This window comes from Cervus elaphus, chromosome 8, assembly GCF_910594005.1.
Source record: "Cervus elaphus chromosome 8, mCerEla1.1, whole genome shotgun sequence".
Classification (NCBI taxonomy): Eukaryota; Metazoa; Chordata; class Mammalia; order Artiodactyla; family Cervidae; genus Cervus; species Cervus elaphus.
Genome location: NC_057822.1, coordinates 2243915 through 2265516, shown reverse-complemented (window position 1 = coordinate 2265516; position 21602 = coordinate 2243915). Strand labels below are relative to the sequence as shown.

General features: G+C 56.3%; 1 protein-coding gene across 3 annotated transcripts in view; it reads right to left on the bottom strand.

The window, feature by feature from the left end:
• The window catches only part of PAX7 (paired box 7), a 107796-nt gene extending 96954 nt beyond the window's left edge, over positions 1-10842 (bottom strand). The window contains exons 1-4 of one of the 3 annotated variants that reach the window (XM_043908965.1): positions 10139-10842; positions 7344-7579; positions 6604-6733; positions 5299-5433 (exon numbers count right to left, since the gene is read on the bottom strand). In XM_043908965.1, the coding sequence (XP_043764900.1) occupies positions 5299-5433; positions 6604-6733; positions 7344-7579; positions 10139-10223 (586 nt within the window). In that variant the 5' untranslated portion in view covers positions 10224-10842. The remainder of the gene's footprint in view (positions 1-5298; positions 5434-6603; positions 6734-7343; positions 7580-10138) is intronic. The other 2 variants (XM_043908967.1, XM_043908966.1) reach the window with 2 other exon arrangements.
• Positions 10843-21602: the final 10760 nt, after the last annotated feature.

Genomic DNA, 21602 nt, shown 5'->3' with positions numbered 1-21602 from the left:
ATCTCTTCCCAACATTTGAGACGCCCATATTTCACCCAGCCAAATAGCTCGGAGAACAGCGCAGATGGCCGCCGTGGTCGCGCCTCAGGAAAATGTGTTATTAATATCTAAATAACTTCCCAATACTGTCTGGTAAATCTCCTCTCCACCATTCCAAATGATGAATTCGTTTGAAGTCTTCCCCCAGCCTCATCTTTTCAATGTCTCTCTCTCTTCTCTCTTCTTAGCCAGGCTTATTTCAAACTGGTAAATATCTAATTCCTTTAACGGCTGTGCCGTGCACACCAAGTCTTTTAGGTACAAACGCCTGGTAACAGCCGGTGCGTGGCGGTGCGCGCCCGGGGGTGAACAGAAAACCCGCGTGCCCTCGCAGCGGGGGACCCCACACTGCTCCGAAACGCGTTCGGAGACGGGGGGCCGCGCGGGAGCCTCAGTCTGGGATCCGAGCCCCTTCCTTGGCGCGCCCCGGGGACCCTCTCCCGGTTCCCTGCGGAGTCCCAGAGGCCTCCCTCCTCCGCAGCGCGCGGCTCTCGGCGCCTCGCGTCTCCGAGACCCCACCCGCAGCCCTCCGAAGGCGTCCCTCGCTCTCTGGGGCGGGTAATTACCCTCCGCTCGCCTGTTCTCGCTTGTTTCAAGTTTGTTTTCTAAATGTCTTCTATTAGATTATGTTCGTTCATTCCCCCTCCAACCTTATCTCCTTCTGTCTCTTCTCTCTTTGCCCGTCACACTCGATTTAGGCACGAGTTTATCTGGCAAACAGTTTGCCGACTCTGTTTATTTACCGTGGGTTCTGGGGCTGCGAGCGCGCGCGCGCCAGGGTTCGCCTTTGTAATAGTTATCTCATTGTTGTTCTTCGTTAGTCCCAGCTCCCTCCGCCCCTCTCTCGTCTTCGGTTGGGGGGAGTAGAGGAAAGACAGGGGGAGTCTTGTCAGCCCAGTGTGGGTTCGCCCCTCGCCCAGGGCCCCCTCCGCCGGGGTAGATCCCCCCTTACCCCGCGCGCCCCCTCTCCGCTCCCGCCATCCCCCCACCGCCCCGGCGCGGCGCAGCCCTCGCCCCCTCCCTCTCCCCCTCCGGTCTCACTGAATATCCACCGCCGAGCGCTGCCTAAAGCCGGGGAATTGCCTGACACCCTCCCATCTTCCTCCGAGCCCCCATTATGCGAAGCTGATCCCACTCTGAACAGCCTCAAATCCCGCCTGGACTCTGTTTGATTAGATTGCCAACCCGGGGTAATCCTTTGATTTGGTGGAGTGTCAATTACCTTTCTCTAAACACACATTTACAGAGGAGGGAACTTGTTGGTTTAAATCAATGCAGATTGTTTCTTGATAAATGGACTCTCTTCGACCCCTCCCTCGCTCGCTCTTCCAAGGGCCCCTCTCCCTAGGGGCCCCTCCCCTCCCCTTTCCCCTTCTCGCCTATCCAGTAAACAATGCCCCTTCCAGGTGTGAAGCCGAAAAAACCGTGTGGGCTGAGGGGAGCCCTGCCCCCCTCCCCCTATTCATTCGCTCCCCCGGAGCCTAATTAAATTTGGCAGGTCCTTGTACACACAATCAAAACAGCTTCCTCCGGTGTAGCAAACGACCGAAAACCGCATTAGCAGCTATCGCTGCTGCCAAATTAAATTGTTTCCCACCTCCTTTTACAAGTGTCTAAAACCGAGACTTCGGGCTCTCCCCTCCTTCCCGCCTTCTCCGTCATTTCTCACCCCACACCTGTAAGTTCGCTGCTTTAAAAATGAATTAAGGAAAAACGCGAAGAAATACAAATCTGCCTCTCACACACACCCTTGGCCCCCACTTCAGATGTCAACAGATTCTCAGATGGACTTCGCCCCCTCTCCCTGGGAGAATGCACACTTTTCTTTTTAATCTTGTGACTTTCCCCCTTATTTCATATTAATTGTGACCCAGATGGGCTTTCTACCCTAGAGACCAACTGCGGTCTGATCTGGTCAGTTTCAGCCTAAACTTGTCAAATGCAAGAGGCCTCTTACTGATTATTACTGTTGTTACTCTTTTTCTAAATTATTTCTTCACACTCACTCCCTCAGCTCTCACAGAAGACCAATTTGACTCTGCAAACCCCTATCAAATTTCCCACAAGCATCTCCCTGGACTCAGGTTGGGAAAATCTTTTTCTTTCCCCATCCCTCCTCAAAGCCTTTCCCAGGCTGGTTCCTGCCTGGGTCTGCCCTGATTCTCCTCGGAGAAGGGGTGAAGAGGACAGAGGCCAAGTGGCTGAGGGCAATGAACCTTTCCAGGTGTGCTGAGTGTGGCCGGAGCTCCTATCCACAGTGGTCTGAGAATTCTCACAACTAACAATCCTAATAACTCAGTCTTAACAAGGATAAGAGCAAAAAAAAAAAAAAATATGAACAGCCTCATGAATATCAGCCCAAGGGGAGCAGGAGTGAGCTGTTCAGAGATGAAAGTGCACAGAAATAAAAGCTCAATTTAATCTGCTTTAAAACCCTTCAACTTAACGTTTGTGCTTCAAACTCTGAGAGTGAGGACTGATTGCGGATAAATAGTTTCTTACCATGCCTGGAAGCTATTACACCCCTCTCCAACACAGTTTCCTATTCAGCAGTCCCAGTTTTCATTACCAGCTCTAATAAGTCTTAACATTATTAAATGCCAAGCGGACGATAGGAAAAAACGGACTCAGGGAGGGATCTCTCTTTAGCGCTTAAAGAGGAGAGCTCTTAAACCCCTTCTTGGGCGACTCCCCGCCATGAGAGGGGCAACCCCCGGAGAAAGGATTTGTCAAGAGCAAGAAGCCAAAACAAAGTTTGTGGGTGTGCACCCCTCCCCCTGCTCTGCCCAAGGGGATCTCTGCCTCTCCCACCTGGCCCAGGCGGGTGGAGGCTGGGAGGTCTTTTCACCTTTAACTTGGCCATGAAACTGACACCTGAGGCCTGGGAAAGAGATGAGAGTTTCCAAGTGGGTGGTTCACCAGGATGCCAGTCACTGGCCAAGGTACTCACATCCAGAGCTGATAGATACCATTTGTCCCCAGATGGAAAGACAGCCCCTCTCTCTTCCCAACTCTCACATCATCCATTCCACCAGTCTGCGATCACACCACACATCCAGGCAGACCCCCACGATTCCGTTCCAAAGTCTGGTGAGCAGACAGCCACACTGAGAGACACATGCACTTACACGGCCATCCAGCTCCTAGCCACAGGGCTCCACACACCCCAAGCCACACGGCTTTCTGGACACCCGGCCCACCGCTTTCATTTCATTTCTGCAACTCCGCTCCTAGACTCCTAGAAGCGCCAGTGCTCTGCAACCGCCAGCCTCATACTGAAACCCTTGGGGACCTGGAGCTTCCCGGTTCCACTCAGGGAAAACCTCTGTCCAACGAAACTGCTTGTCTGCTGGTTCTGTAAGCCCAGGTCAGCACTAGAAACCCCTGGATTCCTTTGAGCCAAAGGCATCGTCAGACCAGACTTGCTACCCTCTTTCTTTCTTTCTCTTCCGTCTCAGGAGAAATGCATCTGTTGTGCTTCCTCACAGACTGAATTGGACATACCCGTGCCACACACACACACACACACACACACACTTAAAAGTCTCTCCCAACAAAACCAAACCTCTTCTTTCCTCCCAGGGTACCTCTCAGAAGATGCGTCTGCAGTGCTGTATTTGACCAGGAAAGATTATTCGAGTTCTCTGTCCCCTCCCAGCCCCCCACAAAGGAAGTCCAACTAAGTCCCTTTCTAGTCCAAACTGAAACATGGAGTGGCTCCCCACGCAGGGATCCCAGACTGCCTCTGCCCAGCCAGGGGCTCCTTGGCATGCAGGTCCCCCCGCCCCCTGCAGACCCCAAGCCCTCCGCAGGCTCTGCACAGCGGGGTGCCGGGCACAGCCCGCTCCCTTTCTTTCCTGCCCTTTTGTCCCGGTGGGACTGGGCTCTACTAGGGGCCCTGAATGTCAATAGCCCGCCCCTTCCCCAGCCCCAGCCTGCTCTCACACTGGGCTGCCCCTGCTCCCCCCCTCCCCCTTAGACCAGGCCTGTGGGGGCTGGGCCTCGCTGGGACTTGTCTTTGGAAGCAGCTTTGTCTGTGAAGTTCATCTTCAAGGTTGGGAGAGACTACTGAAAACCGGAGGGAGACCCGGGGAGAAGTTCCAGGGAGGCGAGGAGAGGAGGACCTCAATAACCCCCTGGAAGGAAACTCAAACATAACTGTGCGCTTGAACAAGTTTCGGGGTTCAAGACACTCCTCCCCCATTTTTTCCAAAGCCACTTTTTTTTTTTTTGGAGGTTATAATGGCCATTGCCTTTCCTGTTTGCCTGCTCCCTCCCTGCGCTGTGTCTGGGGGTTTAGCTTCTTTCCCTGGTCCATCTTTGTGACTTTGGGTCTTGCGTTTCTATTTCTTTTTCCACGACCAACCCCCCCCCCCCGCCCCCAAACACACTGACCAAGTCTCAAAGAGACCTGTGGAGGCAGTGGTGATGGGGAAGGACTTTCCTTTCTCCTGAAACTAACCCGTCAGTAAACAAAAGCACCCCCCCCCCTTTCCTGGACGTGCAGGCGCTTGAAAGAGAAATGCCTTCCCTAGCTCCTCTCTAAAACGGCAGGGCTCAGACTCCAGCCCGCTAAAAGCGGGGAGAGGGCGTGGTGGAGCCCGAAACTCTCCTTCCCACGGAGACCCCACCCCCACCCCGGGCATCTGGGAGCTTGGCCTCCACCCCTGGGCCCACTGGCGCGTGCCCAAGAGGAAAGCGCCTTAAAAATGTACGCTTCTGCCTCCGCGCTGTCTGTGCGGCCCTGGCGTCGCGGGTCGGAGAGTGAGGCGGCGGCCCACGCGGCCCGCGCTAATTTTTATTGATTGCAGCGGTCAGTCAACTGTCAGGCGGGGTTTCAAGGGACCGTTTAAAGAGCGTGTGCGGGTCTGGTTAACAAATTCATTTAGGGAGCCGCGGGCCTGCTCCTCCTTCTTCGCCCCCCGCCCCTTTGCCCAAGTTTCCTATAAATAATAGATCGACACCGGGACTGGCAGCCAAAACGCCGGCCCCGGAGGACGCACGACCCGGAGCCCTCGGCTGGAGCGGGCGCGCCAGGGTGCGCGGTTCGAGGCCCCCGGAGCCCCCACGCGCTGCACCGGCGTCGCGGGAGCCGCTCCCAGCCCGGCCGGGGGGCGCACCGAGGGGGCGCTCCCCACACACCCCGACAGGCTCTCGTTCCGCCAGCCGGTCCGGTGGGACAGAGCCGCCACCGGCCCGCACGCAGGCGCACGAGCAGCCCCGCGGGCTCGGCGTCCCCGGCGCGGGGCGGCCCCCTACCTTTGTCGCCCAGGATGCCGTCGATGCTGTGCTTGGCTTTCTTCTCGCCGTCCTCCTCCTTCTTATCCGCTTCGTCCTCCTCCTCCTTCTTCCCGAACTTGATTCTGAGCACTCGGCTAATCGAACTCACTAAACCTCAGAAATGCAAAGGCAAAAGAGCGGGTATAAGTCGTTGGGGCCCTGGGAGAAGTCAGGAAGCGCGTTTCCCCTCTAAACACACACTCAGGGGGACTCACACCCACCCCACCCCTATCGCAGGTAAACACCTAGGCTTATTGGGAGGCGCAGGTACTGTCACTCACACGGAGACTCCCCGGGGGCAGGACTCCCCAAGGCCGTGGCAGAGGCTCCCACCTAGAGCCTCCCTATCACGTCTCTGCACACTTGGACTTTGCACGATCACATACCCTCCATCAGTCAGTGAAAGTCACTCAGTCGTGTACGACTCTTCGCGGCCCCGTGGACTATACAGTCCATGGAATTCTCCAGGCCAGAATACTGGAGTGGGTAGCCATTGCTTTCTCCAGGGGATCTTCCCAACCCAGGGATCGAACCCAGGTCTCACGTGTTCGCGGGCAGATTCTTTAGCAGCTGAGCCACCAGGGAAGCCCAAGAATACCGGAGTGGGTGGCCTGCCCCCTCTCCTAGATGCACTCATACCCACCCCACCCCCAGAACCTCCCCGGAGCCCCTCCAGCCGCTGGCTGCTCCCCACACTCCCAGCCCCACAGCCTGAATGCTCAGGTACACACACGTATACACCGGGGGCACTTTCCCACCCGCCGGCAGCAAGATCCAGGGCCTCCACGTTCGGGACCCACTGGGGGCCGGTGGCAGCAACAGCACAGAAATGGTGACTTGGAGCAAAGTCCAGGGAGCTTGTGACCTACCCTTCTAGGCTGGACTCATCTCTGTAGGCCGAACTTCCCTTGTCACCCAGCTCTGTAACTTTCTGCTCAACTCCTTCCTCCCCCCTCCGTCTCTCCCTCCCGGCCTCCCTTCCTTTCTCCCTCTTTCCTCCCTCCCTTCCTTCCTTCTCCTCCTCTCTCCTTTCCTAACTTCTTTTCCTCCCTTCCTCCCTGCTCCCATCTTCCTTACAGTTTTAATTCCCTCCTGTGCCCTCGCCTCCTTTGCACTCTGGTGCTTTTTCTCCCAACTTTTTCTCCAAGTTCCTCGTCATCCATCCTCTCCTCTCGGCTCCCAGCTCCAGCCCCACACGACCCAAGCCCTGGCCCTGGTGACTTGGAAACAGAAGACGCAGGCTGAGGACTCCGGGCAGCTCTGCTGGCTCAGCTGCCTTCTCACCTGAGGGCACGGTGCTGCGGTCACAGTGCCCGTCCTTCAGCAGCCGGTCTCGGATCTCCCAGCTAAACATGCCTGGGTTTTCCCTCTTGTACTCTTCGATCTTTTTCTCCACGTCCGGAGTCGCCACCTGCTTCAGAGGTGGAGGTGGGAGAGTCGGAGTGGAAAGATGGGGTGGGGGGAGGGAGACACTTTTAATATCAACCTCCCAGGAGCCCCGGGGCCAGGCTGATGGCTCTGGTCACCCTGCCTCCATTCTGAGACTGGTTTCATCCTTTACAGAAACCTGTTCCTGGCTCCCAGGAAGGCAGCTGGGGCTGGGGAATGTGCAACAGGATAGTGATAGGTAATAAACTAGAAACCTAATTAGGATTCCGCCCCCCGCCCCCGCCCCCGCCCCCCCCCCCCCGCCCCCGCCCCCGCCCCCGCCCCAACTATTCCAGGCAAGACTGAAGGAAGATTTCCCTTATCTGGGATGGCAACGGGGTTCTGGGCAGATGTAGGGACAACACGGGAATGACTCAATGGCCTGTTGGGCAATCTGGACCCCAGTTATCCCCATCCCTGAGAAATTCAAATAATGGTGGAGGCCTGGGCTTGAGGACCCTCTTCCACTGTACTGCCCATAGGTAGCATGTAGACTCCCCACTGCTACTGGATGACACAGGGTAGAGAGCAGGGCTCCAGCCAGGACCCCCAGCCACGGGAAGGCTGGCTGTCAGCTCTGCGGCAAAGACACTCACTCTGGGCTTGCTGCCGCCGATGGCCCCAGGCCGGATGGACCCGGTCTCCTGGTAGCGGCAGAGAATCTTGGAGACGCAGCCGTGGGAGACACGCAGCTGGCGGGAGATGACACAGGGCCGGATGCCGTGGTGGGCCATCTCGACAATCTTGTGGCGGATGTGGTTTGGCAGGGGTCGCCCGTTGATGAAGACCCCACCCAGCTGATTGACCCGGCCTTGGCCAAGCGGAGTTGACACTGGAGAGGGAAGGGGGAGATGAGGAAAAAGAGAGACCCAGGGTGAGGATGAGGATAAGACACTGAGTTCCGCCCTTTGGATTTCAGTTTTGTTTGAGCCCCGAGACCCCTGTAAGCAGATCTCTGTCCCCCACATTTGGAGCTGTGGCAGTTCAGATGTCAGGGAGAAGCTGCCATGAAGCCAAGGGAAGGCCCGGCAGGGATGGGGATAGTGGTCACGGCCGGCTGCCAGAGTCCTCCGAGATGCTCCCTGTCCCCAGTCCTGCTGCTCGAGGGGGATGAGGACACACCTGGGGGTCTGTGTCTGAGAAGGGGGGGAGAGGCACAGAGGGGAGAGGGGAGAGCCCAGAGACCGCGGAGCCTGGGGACTCTGGAACCGATGCCTCCCTGGGCCGGCAGCTTGGACAGAGGGTCTGCTTGCTTCCTAGAGAGGCTGATAACGGGTGCAATGGGGCCCATCCGGTCGGTTCCATGCTCTAAGTGGTCAAGTCTGATCCATTGGGTATCGGCCCGGAAAGGCTGGTGGATTACTAGTATTTACAGCCCCGGCTTCTGCAGCAGAACTGTCCTACCCATAACTGGATGGCCGAGGTGCAGCAGAGGGGCCGGCAGAGGGGCCTGCGACAGAAAGCCTCTGGCTGCTGTCCCCGGGGGCTCCTGGCTGCCCCCGAGGGACTCCACTTCCTTCCAACCCCTCTCGCAGTTCAGATTTCGTTTGGGGATAATTTGGGGGTGAACTGCTCCACTGGCAGCAAGCTCCTAAATCAAATACTCATTTGGCCTCAGACACCCATGAACTGTCTCTGCAGGTTTGGAGAGGCCGGTGCACAGATGGGCCAGAGTCCCTTCTGGGAACCAGGAAGACAGACGCGGTTCCTCCGTGTGAGCCGGGGAGGGCAGCACGCAGAGGAGGCTTTAATGCAGAGTCCACACAATTTCTTCCCAGAAGGTTGGGGGTGGAGGGGGACACCCGGTGCACTAATCCAGCTTCGATCCCCCCAATTTGGGGACTCGCGGTTGCGGAGATCTGGTAGATTAGAACGATTTCACAGCCCCCGGGAGTGGAGGGAGCTGGCAGTATAATTGGAAGAAAGGAGGCGAGCAGAGGCTCGGTGGCTGAGCTGTTCTTACCGCCTCCTCCCCTCGCTCTGCCGGTCCCCCCCACCATGGAAAAGTGGGTGCCTGAAGCCACCCTCGGATTTAATCAGAAATCGTGCGTCGCCAAGTCAGAGTGACTCGGTCTCCGTGGCGGGATGTGCCATTAGTGCTGGAGAGCTCTCGAGCGCCCAACTTTATATTCAAGAGCCTCTTTAGCGACCGGCTCTCGGCTCTCTTCAGTATTCTCCGTCATGTTGGGCAAATATTGTCCTAATCCGCTGCGCGGCCACGGCCGCCTGTTTTACTTGCATTCGCTACAAGAGAGCGCTGCGACAAATCCCCGGGCCGGCGCGCTCTCCCGCCTGCGTGGCTGCTCGCGCGCACTTGATCACGGAGCCGCTCTCCTCGCCGCGGTCTAATTCCGGGACCCGCGCCGTCTAGCTGCCGGAGGGACACCCCCCTCCACAGATCGCAGGCTGCCTGCCCGTCCTTCCCCTCCTTGCCTTGTTTCCCTTCCTTGCGCACAAGTGGCTCACACAATTATAAGACTAATTAAAAAAAAAAGTCTCACCTATCTCTAACCACGTCTGACATCCTGGGCTACCTACCCCCAGAAGCCAAGGGATCCCTCAGTTGACAGGTCGAAGGCCTAATATTAGTTTAAAAAGAAAACAAAACAAAAACCCAGGAAATGGTCTTGGTGCGCTCCAGCCCTTGCTGGAGCCGAGAACCGGTTCACCCCGCCAGTCCCTCCGGCTCATCCCCGGTGCTGGGTGTTTAGGGAGGACACCTTAGAAAACTAACATTTTCCCCTTGTCTGGACATTTCCGTGCCCTCTCGCCGTCTTGAGGTCTCTCCCGAGGGATTTCTAGAGTTCGGAAGCCCGAGTGCAAAGTTTCTGGGGGGCGGAAATCGTTACTGTTCATTACTTCAGCCTCGAAGTAATTTTTTTGTTTGTTTCCAGCCTCGAAGGCGAGGTCCTAGTTAAGACGGATAAAACATCACACACTGTTGATATTTCGAAATAAAAGGGATTGTTAAACCTTCCCGGGGTGAAAAGAACAATTCAAAACAAGAGTAGAAAGCCCCGTAGCTGGCAGAACGCGGGAGAGCAGAGAGAGTATTAGGTGGAAAGTATCAGAAAATAGTGGAATGAGTTGAGATCACTAGGACTTGAAATTGACTAGGACTCGAGATCGCCTCGGAGTTCAGCCTGGCGGGGAAAGGCCGGAACCTAGGACCTGCGACGCTGGGGCCGCCGGTCGGTGAAACCCACGCGAAAACGGACAAGTGTGGGTCCCCAGAAACTTCCTGGGTCGGGCGCCGGGACTCGGACCCAAAAGGGAAGGGAACCCCCCGGCTCCCCCCGTGCTGGCGCCACCGCCGCCCCGCGAAGACTGCCACCTCTCCGAGGACGCGGAGGCCCTGGCGGAGGAGGGAGGCCACCCCGGGCGCTCTTACCTTCCAGGGGAAACCCCGTGCGCGGGTAGTTCTGCCCCGGAGCCGGCCGCACCATCCTGGGTACCGTGCCGGGAAGGGCCGCCATTCTTCGCGCACGCCGGCGGCGGGTCCCGAGTCCGCAAAAATCGCTTCCGTCAGCTCCCCTTCCCCCTGCCGCGATCTCTTTCTTTCCTCTTCTTCTTCTTCGCCTCCTTTTTTTTTTAAACCTCCTCCCCCTCCCCTCGGCAAACACTCCCCACCCCCCACCCCCGGCAGCAGCCGCTCGCGTCCAGAAGCTGGGGAGGGCGGGGTGGGGGTGAGGTTGGGGGGCGGAGGTCGGGAGGCTGGGGAGAGAGGGGAGGTGGCGACGAGGAAGTTCAAACAAACGAACACAGCCACCCCGAGGCCTCCTCTGCCCGCCCCGCTCGGCCAGAAGTTGTGCGGGCGGATGCGCGGGGCAGCAGCGGGGGCCGTGGACCGGACGCCGAGCGAGGCTGGCGGGGGTGGCGGGGGGATCGCGGCCGGAGTCCGGGCCCCCAGCCTCGGACTGGCGAGGGCCGCGCTCCCGCGCTGCGGGCCAAAGTTTCTGAGCCGAGCGGCTGCGGACTGGATTCCTGTTTCCGTATTTATTTATATATTTATCCTCTCGCTCCCCCGCCCTCTCCTCTCCGGCTCTTCTCCACGCCTTCTTTCTCCGACCACACTCGCTCCTCGCGGACACGCCAGCTTTCACACTCCCGCCCCCCCCACCCCGAAGATCTGGGGAGGGAAGAAGGAACCTCTCGGGTTTCGTGGGCCGGAGTCGGGGGGCAACGAGGGGGTGGCGGGGTCGGGGGGGAGACGAGGGGAGGCGAGGGGCGAGCGATCCGCTGGGTAAGTTGCGCACAAGTGCTGGCTGGAGCGCGCGCGGGAGGAGGCGGCGGCGAATGAGACGTGATGGGTTCGGACTTTTCTTTTATTCATGAGGAGGGCAGGGGGCCAGGGCGGAAGGCAGCCGAGGACCAATAACGAAGAAATTTTCTACGAATTTATTTTTTCCCCCCTCTGTTTTTTAAGCCTCGACTCACCTTGCTTTGGGGGGAGCATCTGAACCGCCCGTTAAAACGGTGCAAAAGGCGGGGGCGTGTTGGGGGCTGGGGGGGCGAGGGAGAAGGGGAGGCCCCCCCCCCAGTCCCGGTGTCTTCCCCTGACTGATGGGCCGGGTCGGCCGAGCCCCCAGTCCCCCGGTCGCCCACAGCCTGGCTCTGCAGTCCGGCTGCATGGGAATGCCTGCCTCCCGTCGGTGGTTGCCTGGAATTCTCGCCTCAGCTCTAGCCTCCCAGAGTCGGAGCCCAGCTGGATCTCACATCTTCTCCCTGGTCTCACTCACACACTCTGACATTTCTGCCATTGGGGTCCACCTGGAATTGGCCTAGGTGACCTGGGGGTGGGGGTATGACTTTCTTGGCGAAGCTGCCTCTGAGCCCTGGTGTCCTATTCTTGCCTGGCCTCCTGCAGCTCTGGGAAGCCCAGAAGGATGGCGGGGTATGGGGCTCAGAAAGCCCTCTGCTCAGTGTTAGGGACCCACTCCCTCCTCCCCTCCCGTCCCGGGGCCCCAGCCCTCACCCATCTCCAGCCAGGATTAAACTCCTGCCCCTCTTCAGCTCATGCCCAGAAGCCCTCTCCAGCAGGTACTTCGCTGCCTTGAGTGGACCCGCAAGTTGGTGCCCAGGATCTGGGGGTCCAAAGGGCTGGCAATTGGGAATGGGGGTACCCCCTGAGCACCCCAGTTCAGAAGTCCTCTGCTGGTGGGGGGAGGGAGCCCCAGTTAATCACTGAGTGTGGGTGGGAGGTCCTGCCTTTCTGCGCTCTCGCCACCTTCCCCAGGGCTGGAATGACTGGACCCTTCTGCCAGGGGGATGCCGAGTCCTAGGGGCGAAACGCCCTCCCAGCGGGGCAGGACGCCACGACTGCGGGTCTTTTGTCTCCCCCGAGAAAGAGTGTCTCCGGCCCAGCGCTGGAGGCCAGATACAATAAAATAAACCCATCCCCCAAACTCGCCCCCACCCCCAGCCTGCCCCCTGCCCGCCCTCTCCCCGTGCTGGGGTCAGCCCCCTCCTGGCCTGGCCTGGGAGCCTCCTCAGGCTGGCCCCGGGCACCCCCTCCCCTCCCCCTTTCCTCACCTGTGACCTTTGCCCCCTCAGCATGTGACAATCTCCTTCCTCTCCCCTCTATTCCAGTACTGGGGGCTGCTCCCGCAGGAGGTGGGGCGGGGGTGGGGGAGACCTTCTAGAAATGGGGGCCCGCTGCAAAGCTGTTACACTCATGCCCCCTAGGGGCCCCAGAATTGAGGGGGGAAGGCCAAGGAGCTTTAAAATTGGAATGCCCCCCCCCCACCAGTGCCTTTAGGAAACCAGGGTGCCAGGCTGCCCGAGTTACAGGGGCCCTGCCAGGTTTTCTGTGACCCTTTCCTTTCTGGAGATGCTACCCCACTGAATCCACTTGCCCCCAAGAGAGATGAGAAGGCGGCATTTTACACGGCAATGTGTGGGTCTGGGGACGGTGAGTCAGCCTTGAGTCAGCCCCTTTTCCATCTCATCTCACTGGCGGGTCTGGCCTGCCTTGACCTCCTTGGGTGGCTGTATGTAACACACACACATACCTATGTAACACACACACACATACACACATACATGTTGTTCATGCATTCATGCGTCCATCAGTCACTTCCATCACGGTGATGAAGAATTTAAGCCTCCTTGCCTCTGTGTGTGTGTGGGTGGAGTGGGCCAGCGTGTCTGTGTGTGAATACAGGCTTGTGCCCACGTCTGTGTGAGCACTGGGGAAGGTGCGTCTGCGTGTAGGTCGCGGTGGGCGTGTGTGCTTCTGAGTGAGGGTCGGTGCCCGCGTTTAGGCTCTGCCGTCTCTTCCTTGTCCTAGCGTAGCTCTAAGCGCCCACCAGGGAGGTGTGAGTCAGGATTTGGTCAGTCCCCGGGGTGAGAGAAGCCCTCTGGGGCGCTCTGAGCTCCGTCTCCCGGCGCACTTGGCCGCGGGTGTGGGCGTGGGCTCGGGCTCGTCTCCGGACCCAGTGGGGCGAGCAAGCAGCCAGACCTCTCGGTTCAGGCCCCCGACCGGCGGCTGCCAAGGACGTTGGAACTCGGGCGGCCCATTCGGGGGCCATCTAACTATTGGCCTGGTCCCTGCCCTCCGCTGCTGCAGAAGATTCAGCGGGGCGGGTTCAGTCAGTCGCGAGGGAGATTCCCACCCCTGTCCCCCCAGTCGGAGCCCCTAAACCCAGGCTGGCGGCGCCAACGCTGGGTTTCCGTGGCTGGGGGATCCCGTGGGCTCCCGCGGGGTGGGCGGAGGGGGAGAAAGAGGGGGGTGTCTGTCGGAATGAGCGTGGCCGTTCTCGCCTGTTGGAGACCAATTTCACAAATGAGTTTTGCAACAATTAAGAAGTGTGGCGGGGTGAAATGGCGATTTCACATCCAGCAGGGGAAAGGAGGGGTGGTTCACCTGGGCGCTGGGGCAGCCACCGCTGGAAGGGGAGGGAACACTCCCCCTCCTCTCGGTTCCCGTGCTGACCCCCTGGCCCCGCTTTGCTCCCCAACACAGGGTTAACCTCCTCCCAAGAGCCCCACTTGCTGCTGTAGGCCAGAGGGCGTCTGTTGGGCAGAAGGTGGCCGGGAAGCGTTCCCTCCAGCCCCTCACCCCAGTCTCTTGCTTTCCCTGTTTATTCCCCTCCTCTTTCGCTGTCGGCCTCTCGCACACACTTTTCGGTCCCTCCCTGCCCCCCACAGTCTGTGTCACGGGCTCCTCTGTCTTTTTTCCCAGGCCCCTCTCTCTTCCTCTCGGCCTTCCTGACTTCTCCCCGGCCATCTCCTCTCCTCCTCTGCCCACTTTGTCCACCGCGTCCCCCATCGCCACGGTTTCCGGAAGTATGTGCGGTCCTCCTTGGCTCTCTGAGCCTGAGTCCCGGGTGCGGGTGGCGGGGGCGGGCTTTGGTTAGATGGGTTTGGACAAGACCTTTGGGAAGACACCCTCCTCTGTTTGGCAGCTACCGTAAACTCTCGAAAGGAGGTTGTCCAGGCCCGGCCCAGTGTGGCTGAGCACCCCGCTCCCTGCAGAAACTACTCTCTCCTAGACGCCCTAAAGGCTTGAACAGTGGTTCTCTACCGCCACCTTGTCTGGTCTAAGGTCTCCTCCACCTCTCTTTGAAGGGCCACAACAATGCTAAAATAAGGAATCTCCCACCCCCCACGTTCCCAAATGGAACCCTCCAACCCCAGTTAAAATGGGAAAGACAAAGCCCCAAGGGTTATGGGCAAGACCGCAGGTTGACTTCAGCTGCGGAAGTTGGTCTTTCTCTGGCTGTGGATTGATGAGACGTGTGAGATCAGTCATGGCCGCCAGTGGCACTCCTTTCCCGGCCCCCAGGGGGCCAGGAGTCTCTCCCTCAGCCCAAGGGAGAGGACACTCTTTCAGATCCCTATGCAGTGAGCACCTTTTGAAGGCGATTACCCAATAAACCTTCCTTTAAAGGGTGATAAATCCACCTTGAAAACCAAGGGTTTTGATTTTGGCAGAGACTTTTGCATTTTCAGAGGCTCCAGCCGAAGACGTCGACAAACGGAATTATTCAGTCTTCAAATGTTTGATAATGAGGGAGGTGGGGGCGGGGAGAGAAATGGAATATCTGGGAACAAAGGCCCCTCCAGTGGCGGCTCGGGCTCTCTCCAGGTTCCGGAGGCCAGAATTCCTCAGGGCTGTATTCGAAGAGGCAGCCTTGAGAAAAAACACCTTTCCCCCCACTCCCCAGCATCTTTTATTATTTTTTTCCTCTTACGAAGGAACACTCTTCTCAGAGTGACCTTGAAATATTTGCCCAAACCCGAGGAGGAAGAAGAAAACGGGGGTGTTGCTGGGCTTGACGTTTTAATTTCCCCCAGAAAAACAGAATGGGGTGCCTTGGATTCCAGTTCCCAAGGTAAACAACAACAGCGCACTCCTAACGAGGCTTCTCCCAGGCCCGCTGTTCCTCAGGCTTCAGGCAGCCTCCTCCTTCCTTCCTTCTTCCTGGGGCTCTGTCCTCCTCCCTCTCCTCCCGCTCTTCTTTCTCCTGTCCTGAGAACCTCCTGGAAATTTGGAAGGAGGGACAGTGAGGTCGGAGCTCAGAGGTGCCGAGGCGCCTGGGTCTCTCACTGCCGTGGTGACTGGACCGCTGGGACCGCCCCCGTCCTCCTCTTCCTCCCCTGGACTTCCCTCTCTCGTAACTGCTTTTCCGGTGACTTTCAGAAATGCCGTCAAGGCTGCCTTCACAGTGTGCCCCCCCACATCTGTACACACCTTCCCTCTGCCCGTGACTGTCTCTTCCCTTGCCATTTCTGGGGTGGGCAAAGGACCTGCCCAGGAAGACGAGAGTGTCCCTTCGATCGGGCCCCAGTGGCCTAAGGGGCGTGGAGTGGGATGCAGGTGACTGCGTGTCAGAGTGTGCGTGAGGACAAGTGAGCTCAGCGCGCCTGGGTACCCAGACGAGTGTGTGAGAGCGCGCGGGGACGTCTGTATGTGGGCGTGTGTGCCTGTGTGTGCGTGCACACACACAGACCGAGGAGGTGGAAGTGAGTGTGCCGCAGAAAGCCCTGTGTGCTGGACCCACGGAGGCACCTGCAGAGGGGCGTCTGTCTCCTCCCAAGCCCCCGGCCGCCTGAACAAAAGACCACGTGTTGGATGAAGATGGGCTGCCGTCACTGGCCCCTTAAGTTCATTTCTCCAAGTTCAACTTGCCCTGAGTCCAGCGCTAACGGGTTGTCTACCGTGCTCACACGGTTACCTTATCACAGCTGAGCATCTATGGAAACGGCAAAGCGTTTTCATTAAACAAATCCAAAAGGGGTGGCGGCGGTCTGCTCCAGCCAGCCTGGAGCTTGTGGCTCTGCACACGTTCCAGGGACGCCCGCAAGCCCGGTCAAACTTTCCCTCTGGGCCCCCAGGCTTTGGAGGGCTGGGGTGGGACCGGATTGAGGATGCAAAGGTCAAACCCTGCTGGGTTCCCACCTCAGATGGGCTTGTTGCTAAGGGGAAGCTGGTGGAATTGAGCTCCTCGGGTCCCCAAGGTGTCCTCTCCTGGAGAAGGCCCCTCCTCCGTCATGTGGGGAGGGGTCTTTCTTCTCCTGGATGCAGGAGCACTTCCTCTGTGTATTTCCTGCTGTCAGCTAAGTTCCCTAGTAGATGTTCAGGAAATACTCATTGGATAAATGGGTGGGTGAATGAATGAATCTGGCACAAGCAGGATGTCTGGACTTGAGAAAAGGCTGGGAGACGGGGTCTTGAATCTTGTGAGGTGAGTGATTTGTAGGGATATTGAACCTTTGGCGTGGCTTCTGTGTGCCAAGACTGTCTCAGCCTCTTGGAGCCTGAGAAGGGCGATTAGACACACAGGCAGAGAGAAAGACGCTCAGATGGAGCTCCGAGCGTGGCTGCTCTGTGCCGTCTTCAGCAGCAGCGGTGAGTTGGATGCAAACACCTAGGCTAGTGTTTGATCTGCACTCGGCCCTCAGCGGGTGCTGGCCCCACTCCCTCCCGCGGCCTCCAGTTGGCAGCATTTTTCCCTTCAGTTCTGGGGCTGAGCTAGAACACAGGGCGCTCAAGAAAGGGCTAAACCGAGTGACCACGTTACTCTTTGACCCTGAGCCCCGGGGTGAGTAGTAGTTTGGAACGGTAGCCCCACGCCAGGCACTCAGGAAAGCCTGCTTAATCTGAGAGCCACTCCTCGTGGTAGATACCAGCATCTGTATTGTACAGAGGGGAAGCTGAGCTTCAGGGGGGTCCAAGGTCAAATTCTTTCTGGAGCTATTTTTCCTCTCTTCCCCAATGGCATATCGGACACCTGCCGACCCGGAGGGGCTCCTCTGGTGTCATATCTTTTTTGCCTTTTCAAACCGGTCCGTCCTAAAGGAAATCAACCCTGGATATTCACTGGAAGGACTGATGCTGAAGTTGAAGCTCCAATACTTTGGTCACTAGCTGTGAAGAGCCGACTCATTGGAAAAGACCCTGATGCTGGGAAAGACTGAGGGCAGGAGGAGAAGGGGGTGACAGAGGATGAGACGGCTGGATGGCATCACCGACTCACTGGACATGAGTCTGAGTAAGCTCCGGGAGACGGTGAAGGACAGGGAGGCCTAGTGTGCTGCAGTGCGTGGGGTCTCAAACAGTCGGACATGACTTAGCGACTGAACACCAAAGGTCAAACTGAGGCTGGTCCCAGGTCACGGAGCCACCAGGGGATAGGGAAGGATTTCACCTTAGTCTCCGTGACTCTAAAGGCTGCTCTCTTTCTTGCTCCCATCTCTTCTCTTGGTAAACTGGGTGATCGCCAGCACTGAGCACAGAGACTGGTATGTGGCAGGTGCTCACAGATGCTACTGAATGAATAAATGAGTGAAATTGAAACAGCCTAATGACCGTAGGGCATTATGTCCTGTGCGAGGGTCCCTGGGGGTGAGGAGGGGTGGGGAGGGGATGGCAGGACCAGACCAGAGCATGCCAGAGCTGGGAGGGAGTCTTTGAGATGACCTTGTCCACGCAATTCGCAGGTTCAGGAGCCCAGCCCCCTCCTGGGGGCCCTTGGGAACCCAGAAGATGCTTAGACCATGGGAGGAGGTGGCCAGTCTTGGGGTGGGGGTTACTCTGCAGCCCCGGCAAATGCCGGTCTTCATTGGAATGTATAGATGGAAGGGAGCGAGCACTGCATATTTGTCTAGGTGAATTAAAAGCACAATCCCCATTTCCCAGAGGGAGCAGTTGGTTCATATTTATACATTTAGTCTTACAGGTGTAAAATAGGTTTCCTTTATGCTTATATAATAATTTTTCATTTGAATTTCAAGGCTTTATTCCCTTCTTTGGATTCAAGTCTTCCACCTGAACCCAATTCTCTCCATAACCATTAATTCCTTCATCATAGAAATGAATTCCATCTAATTCTCTATAGTGGCAGTTAGAGGAGATCAAAAAGGGCCTTTGCACAGGGCCCCCCCCACCCCCGCACCCCCCTCTACCACTGTGGTTTCAGCTGTTCTGCTCACCCCACCCCCACCAATGCTGGGTTTCAGAAACCAGAGCTTGGAGCAGAAAAACTTATTTCTCTCACTCGATAAGTGTGTGTGTGTGCGTGTCTGCATGCGCCCGAGAGTGTGAAGTAGAAAATGCTGCTCAGTTTCAGAAAGGTAACAACAGCAGTAATAATAATGATGGCTTACGATGAATCAGACACCTGCTAGGCGCTTCATAAACACGGTACTTTCGAAAGCTCCTCCACTCTCACGAAGGAGGGATTGGTATCTTCATATTACAGAGGAGGAGATGAAAGTCCAGAAATGGGAAATAAATTGCCCAGGGTCACACTGCTCGGAGGTGGCAGGGTTTTAAATTTTTAAAAAAATTATCAAGTATTTCACGCAGATATAATAGAGGGGCACCTATAGACAACTTCCTCATGCTCTCCTCTACCAAATTATTCCCTTTCTTTTCCTTCAGAAGAAACACAGTCATGAATTTGCTGTTATTTCTGTACACGCTGAAGGAGGCTGAATCATAGCCCCAAAGATTGTTGTTTCTGACTCTTCATTGCCCATTGACTGCAGCACGCCAGGCTTCCCTGTCTTTCACCATCTCCTGGAGTTTGCTCAAACTCATGTCCCCTGAGTCAGTGATGCCATCCAACCATCTCACCCTCTGTCATCCCCTTCTCCTCCTGCCCTCAATCTTTCCCAGCATCAGGGTCTTTCCCAATGAGTTGGCTCTTCTCACCAGGAGCCAAAGCATTGGAGCTCCAGCTTCAGCATCAGCCCTTCCAATGAATACTCAGGGTTGATTTTCTTTAGGATTGACTGGTTTGATCTCCTTGCAGTCCAAGGGATATCAGATCCTAATTCCTGGAACCTGTAAATGTTACCTTAAAATAAAAAAGGATCTTTGCAGATGAGACTAAGCTAAGGATCTTGAAATGGGGAGATTATCCAGGATTATCTAGGAGGGCCCTAAATGACATGCCACGTGTCCTTCGAAGAGAGGGGAAAGAAGAGATTTGACACAGACAGGGAGGATGGATTGCTGTGACTGTGGGGACAGAGGCTGGGGCGATACGGCCGTAAACCAAGGAATGCTGGCAGCCACCGGAAGCCAGAAGGAGTAAGGGAGAGATTCTCCCACAAAGCTCCCAGGGAGAACGTCCTTTATGACACCTTGGTTTCGGCCTGGTGACAGTGTGATCCCCAGAACCGTGAGAGGATAGATTCCTGTCGACTTACGCCACCAAATCTGTAGAAATCTGTTACCACAATCACAGGAAAGTAAAATACATCCTTTTAAAAGCTTACTACCTTTAACATTGAACGATGTAGTTTTTACAGTTTGTATAATGGTATGCTGCAGGAGGTTTAATCTTGAAACTTGCTTTTATTTCCCAACACAATGTTTTTGAAATTCATCGTCATTGACGTAAGTAGCTGTCAGTTTTTTGGCTTTTGGGGGGCTGTGCTGGCTCCTCATTGCTTTGCGTGCGGTGAGCTGCGGTGAGCGGTCTGCCCCTCTCTGCAGTGCATGCGCGTCTCCTGCGGTGCCTTCTCTTGTTGCCGAGCACAGGTTCTAGGACCCGAGGGCTCTGGGATGCGTGTGCTTAGTTGCTCCGAGGCACGTGGAATCTTCCCAGACCAGGGACCGAACCTGTTTCTCCTGCATTGGCAGGCGGATTCTTGTCTCCTGCACCACCAAAGAAGTTCCAAATAGTGTTAGTTCAAAGACAGAGAAGTATCTAATATGCTGGGCAAGTACACTTGGATCTCGAGTGGCCTGATTCTCGCCTCCGTGAAATGTTCTGCTGGGTAGAAGCTGAGATGTCTCTGCTGCCGTGTTCTGTAAGGGCAGGCCCACACTTGCCCTCCCTGTACCCCCAGGTGTGGGGACCCAGACGAACACAGATTTGCCATGTGTTGGGAAGGCTGGGATCGTTGCAGCAGGCAGAGGCTATGGGAACCTGATTTCAAGTGAACTTAAGGATTCCATGTCTCTGAGACCTCAGAAGAGGCAATGTTCCCAGACATGAAGAGCAAGACTCTCAAAAGGAACCCCCAAGTGGAGACAAGAATGTGTGTGCACGTGTGCATGTGCGTGTCTTGGTGTGAGCTCCTTGAGGTCACAGATACAGTCTGCCTCCACCCCCCACCCTACCAGGACCTAGGAAACAGTGGTTGTTTGTTGAGCAGATGAATGAGTGTGATTGTGAGGGTAGGAATCGGTTGGAGATCTGTCCTGTACCTTTATAGTATGTATGATGGATTCAGGTTGATACACGTTGGTATAAATTGTAAGGTTGTGAGTAAGCGCTTCTGTGAAATTCACCTAGGATTTGCACCTCATTTGAACACTTTTACAATTTATGGAGTTTTCATGACCATGTTTTAAAAACTTGATTCTCTGCTGAGAACCACTGCCAGCGGGTGAACCGGGTAGGATGGAGCAGCTTCCTGCCCACCCCAGGCTTCTCAGGAGCTTGGGATCCACGCCAAATACCCGCGAATAAGAAAACCAGGAGATTGGTTCAAGATGGCAGAGTAGAAGGACGTGTGCTCACCTTCTCCGGCCAGAGTACCAAAATCACAGCTAGCTGTTGAACAACCATCGATGGGAAGACACTGGAAGCCACCCAAAAAAAGAAAAAAATCTTGGTTCTCTCCTAATGTGGCGTGATATAGAGGCATGCAATTATTCTTCCGAGATGAAGGAAAGCTGAGGGTGAAGGCATGAAGCAACTTTCCTGGTGTCATAGAGCAAGCAGGTGGCAAAGTGAAAGTGAAGTGAAAGTGAAAGTCACTCAGGCATGTCCAACTCTTTGTGACCCCGTGGACTGTATAGTCCGTGGGATTCTCCAGGCCAGAATACTGGAGTGGGTAGCCTTTCCCTTCTCCAGGGGCTCTTCCCAACCCAGGGATCAAACCCAGGTCTCCCACACTACAGGTGGATTCTTTACCAGCTGAGTCACAAGGGAAGCCCAAGAATACTGGAATGGGTAGCCTATCCCTTCTCTAGCAGATCTTCCTGACTCAGGAATTGAACAGGGGTCTCCTGCATCGCAGGCAGATTCTTTACCAGCTGAGCTATGAGGGAAGCCAGTTTGCAGAATCCAAGTAGGTCCCGTGAGTGGGGCTGTGCAAGAGGACATAGGTTTTACATCTTGATGAGCTCCCTTTTCATCTTGGTTTTGGTCCTCGGGAGCTGTGTTTCCTGGGGCAAATGACATAACCTTTCTGAACTTCTGTTTCTTCATTTTAAAAATGAGCACAGAAACACTTAACTTGTGGGGATTGCTGGGGAGAGAAGGCACTCAGCAGGGCTCAGGAAGGGCCAGCTCTCATTGCTTTCCCCAATTGAATAGTGCTTTCCCTCTTTCAGTCCTGGGCTATAACCTACATTCCACCAAAAATTATCAGGGAAATTTAGAGACACA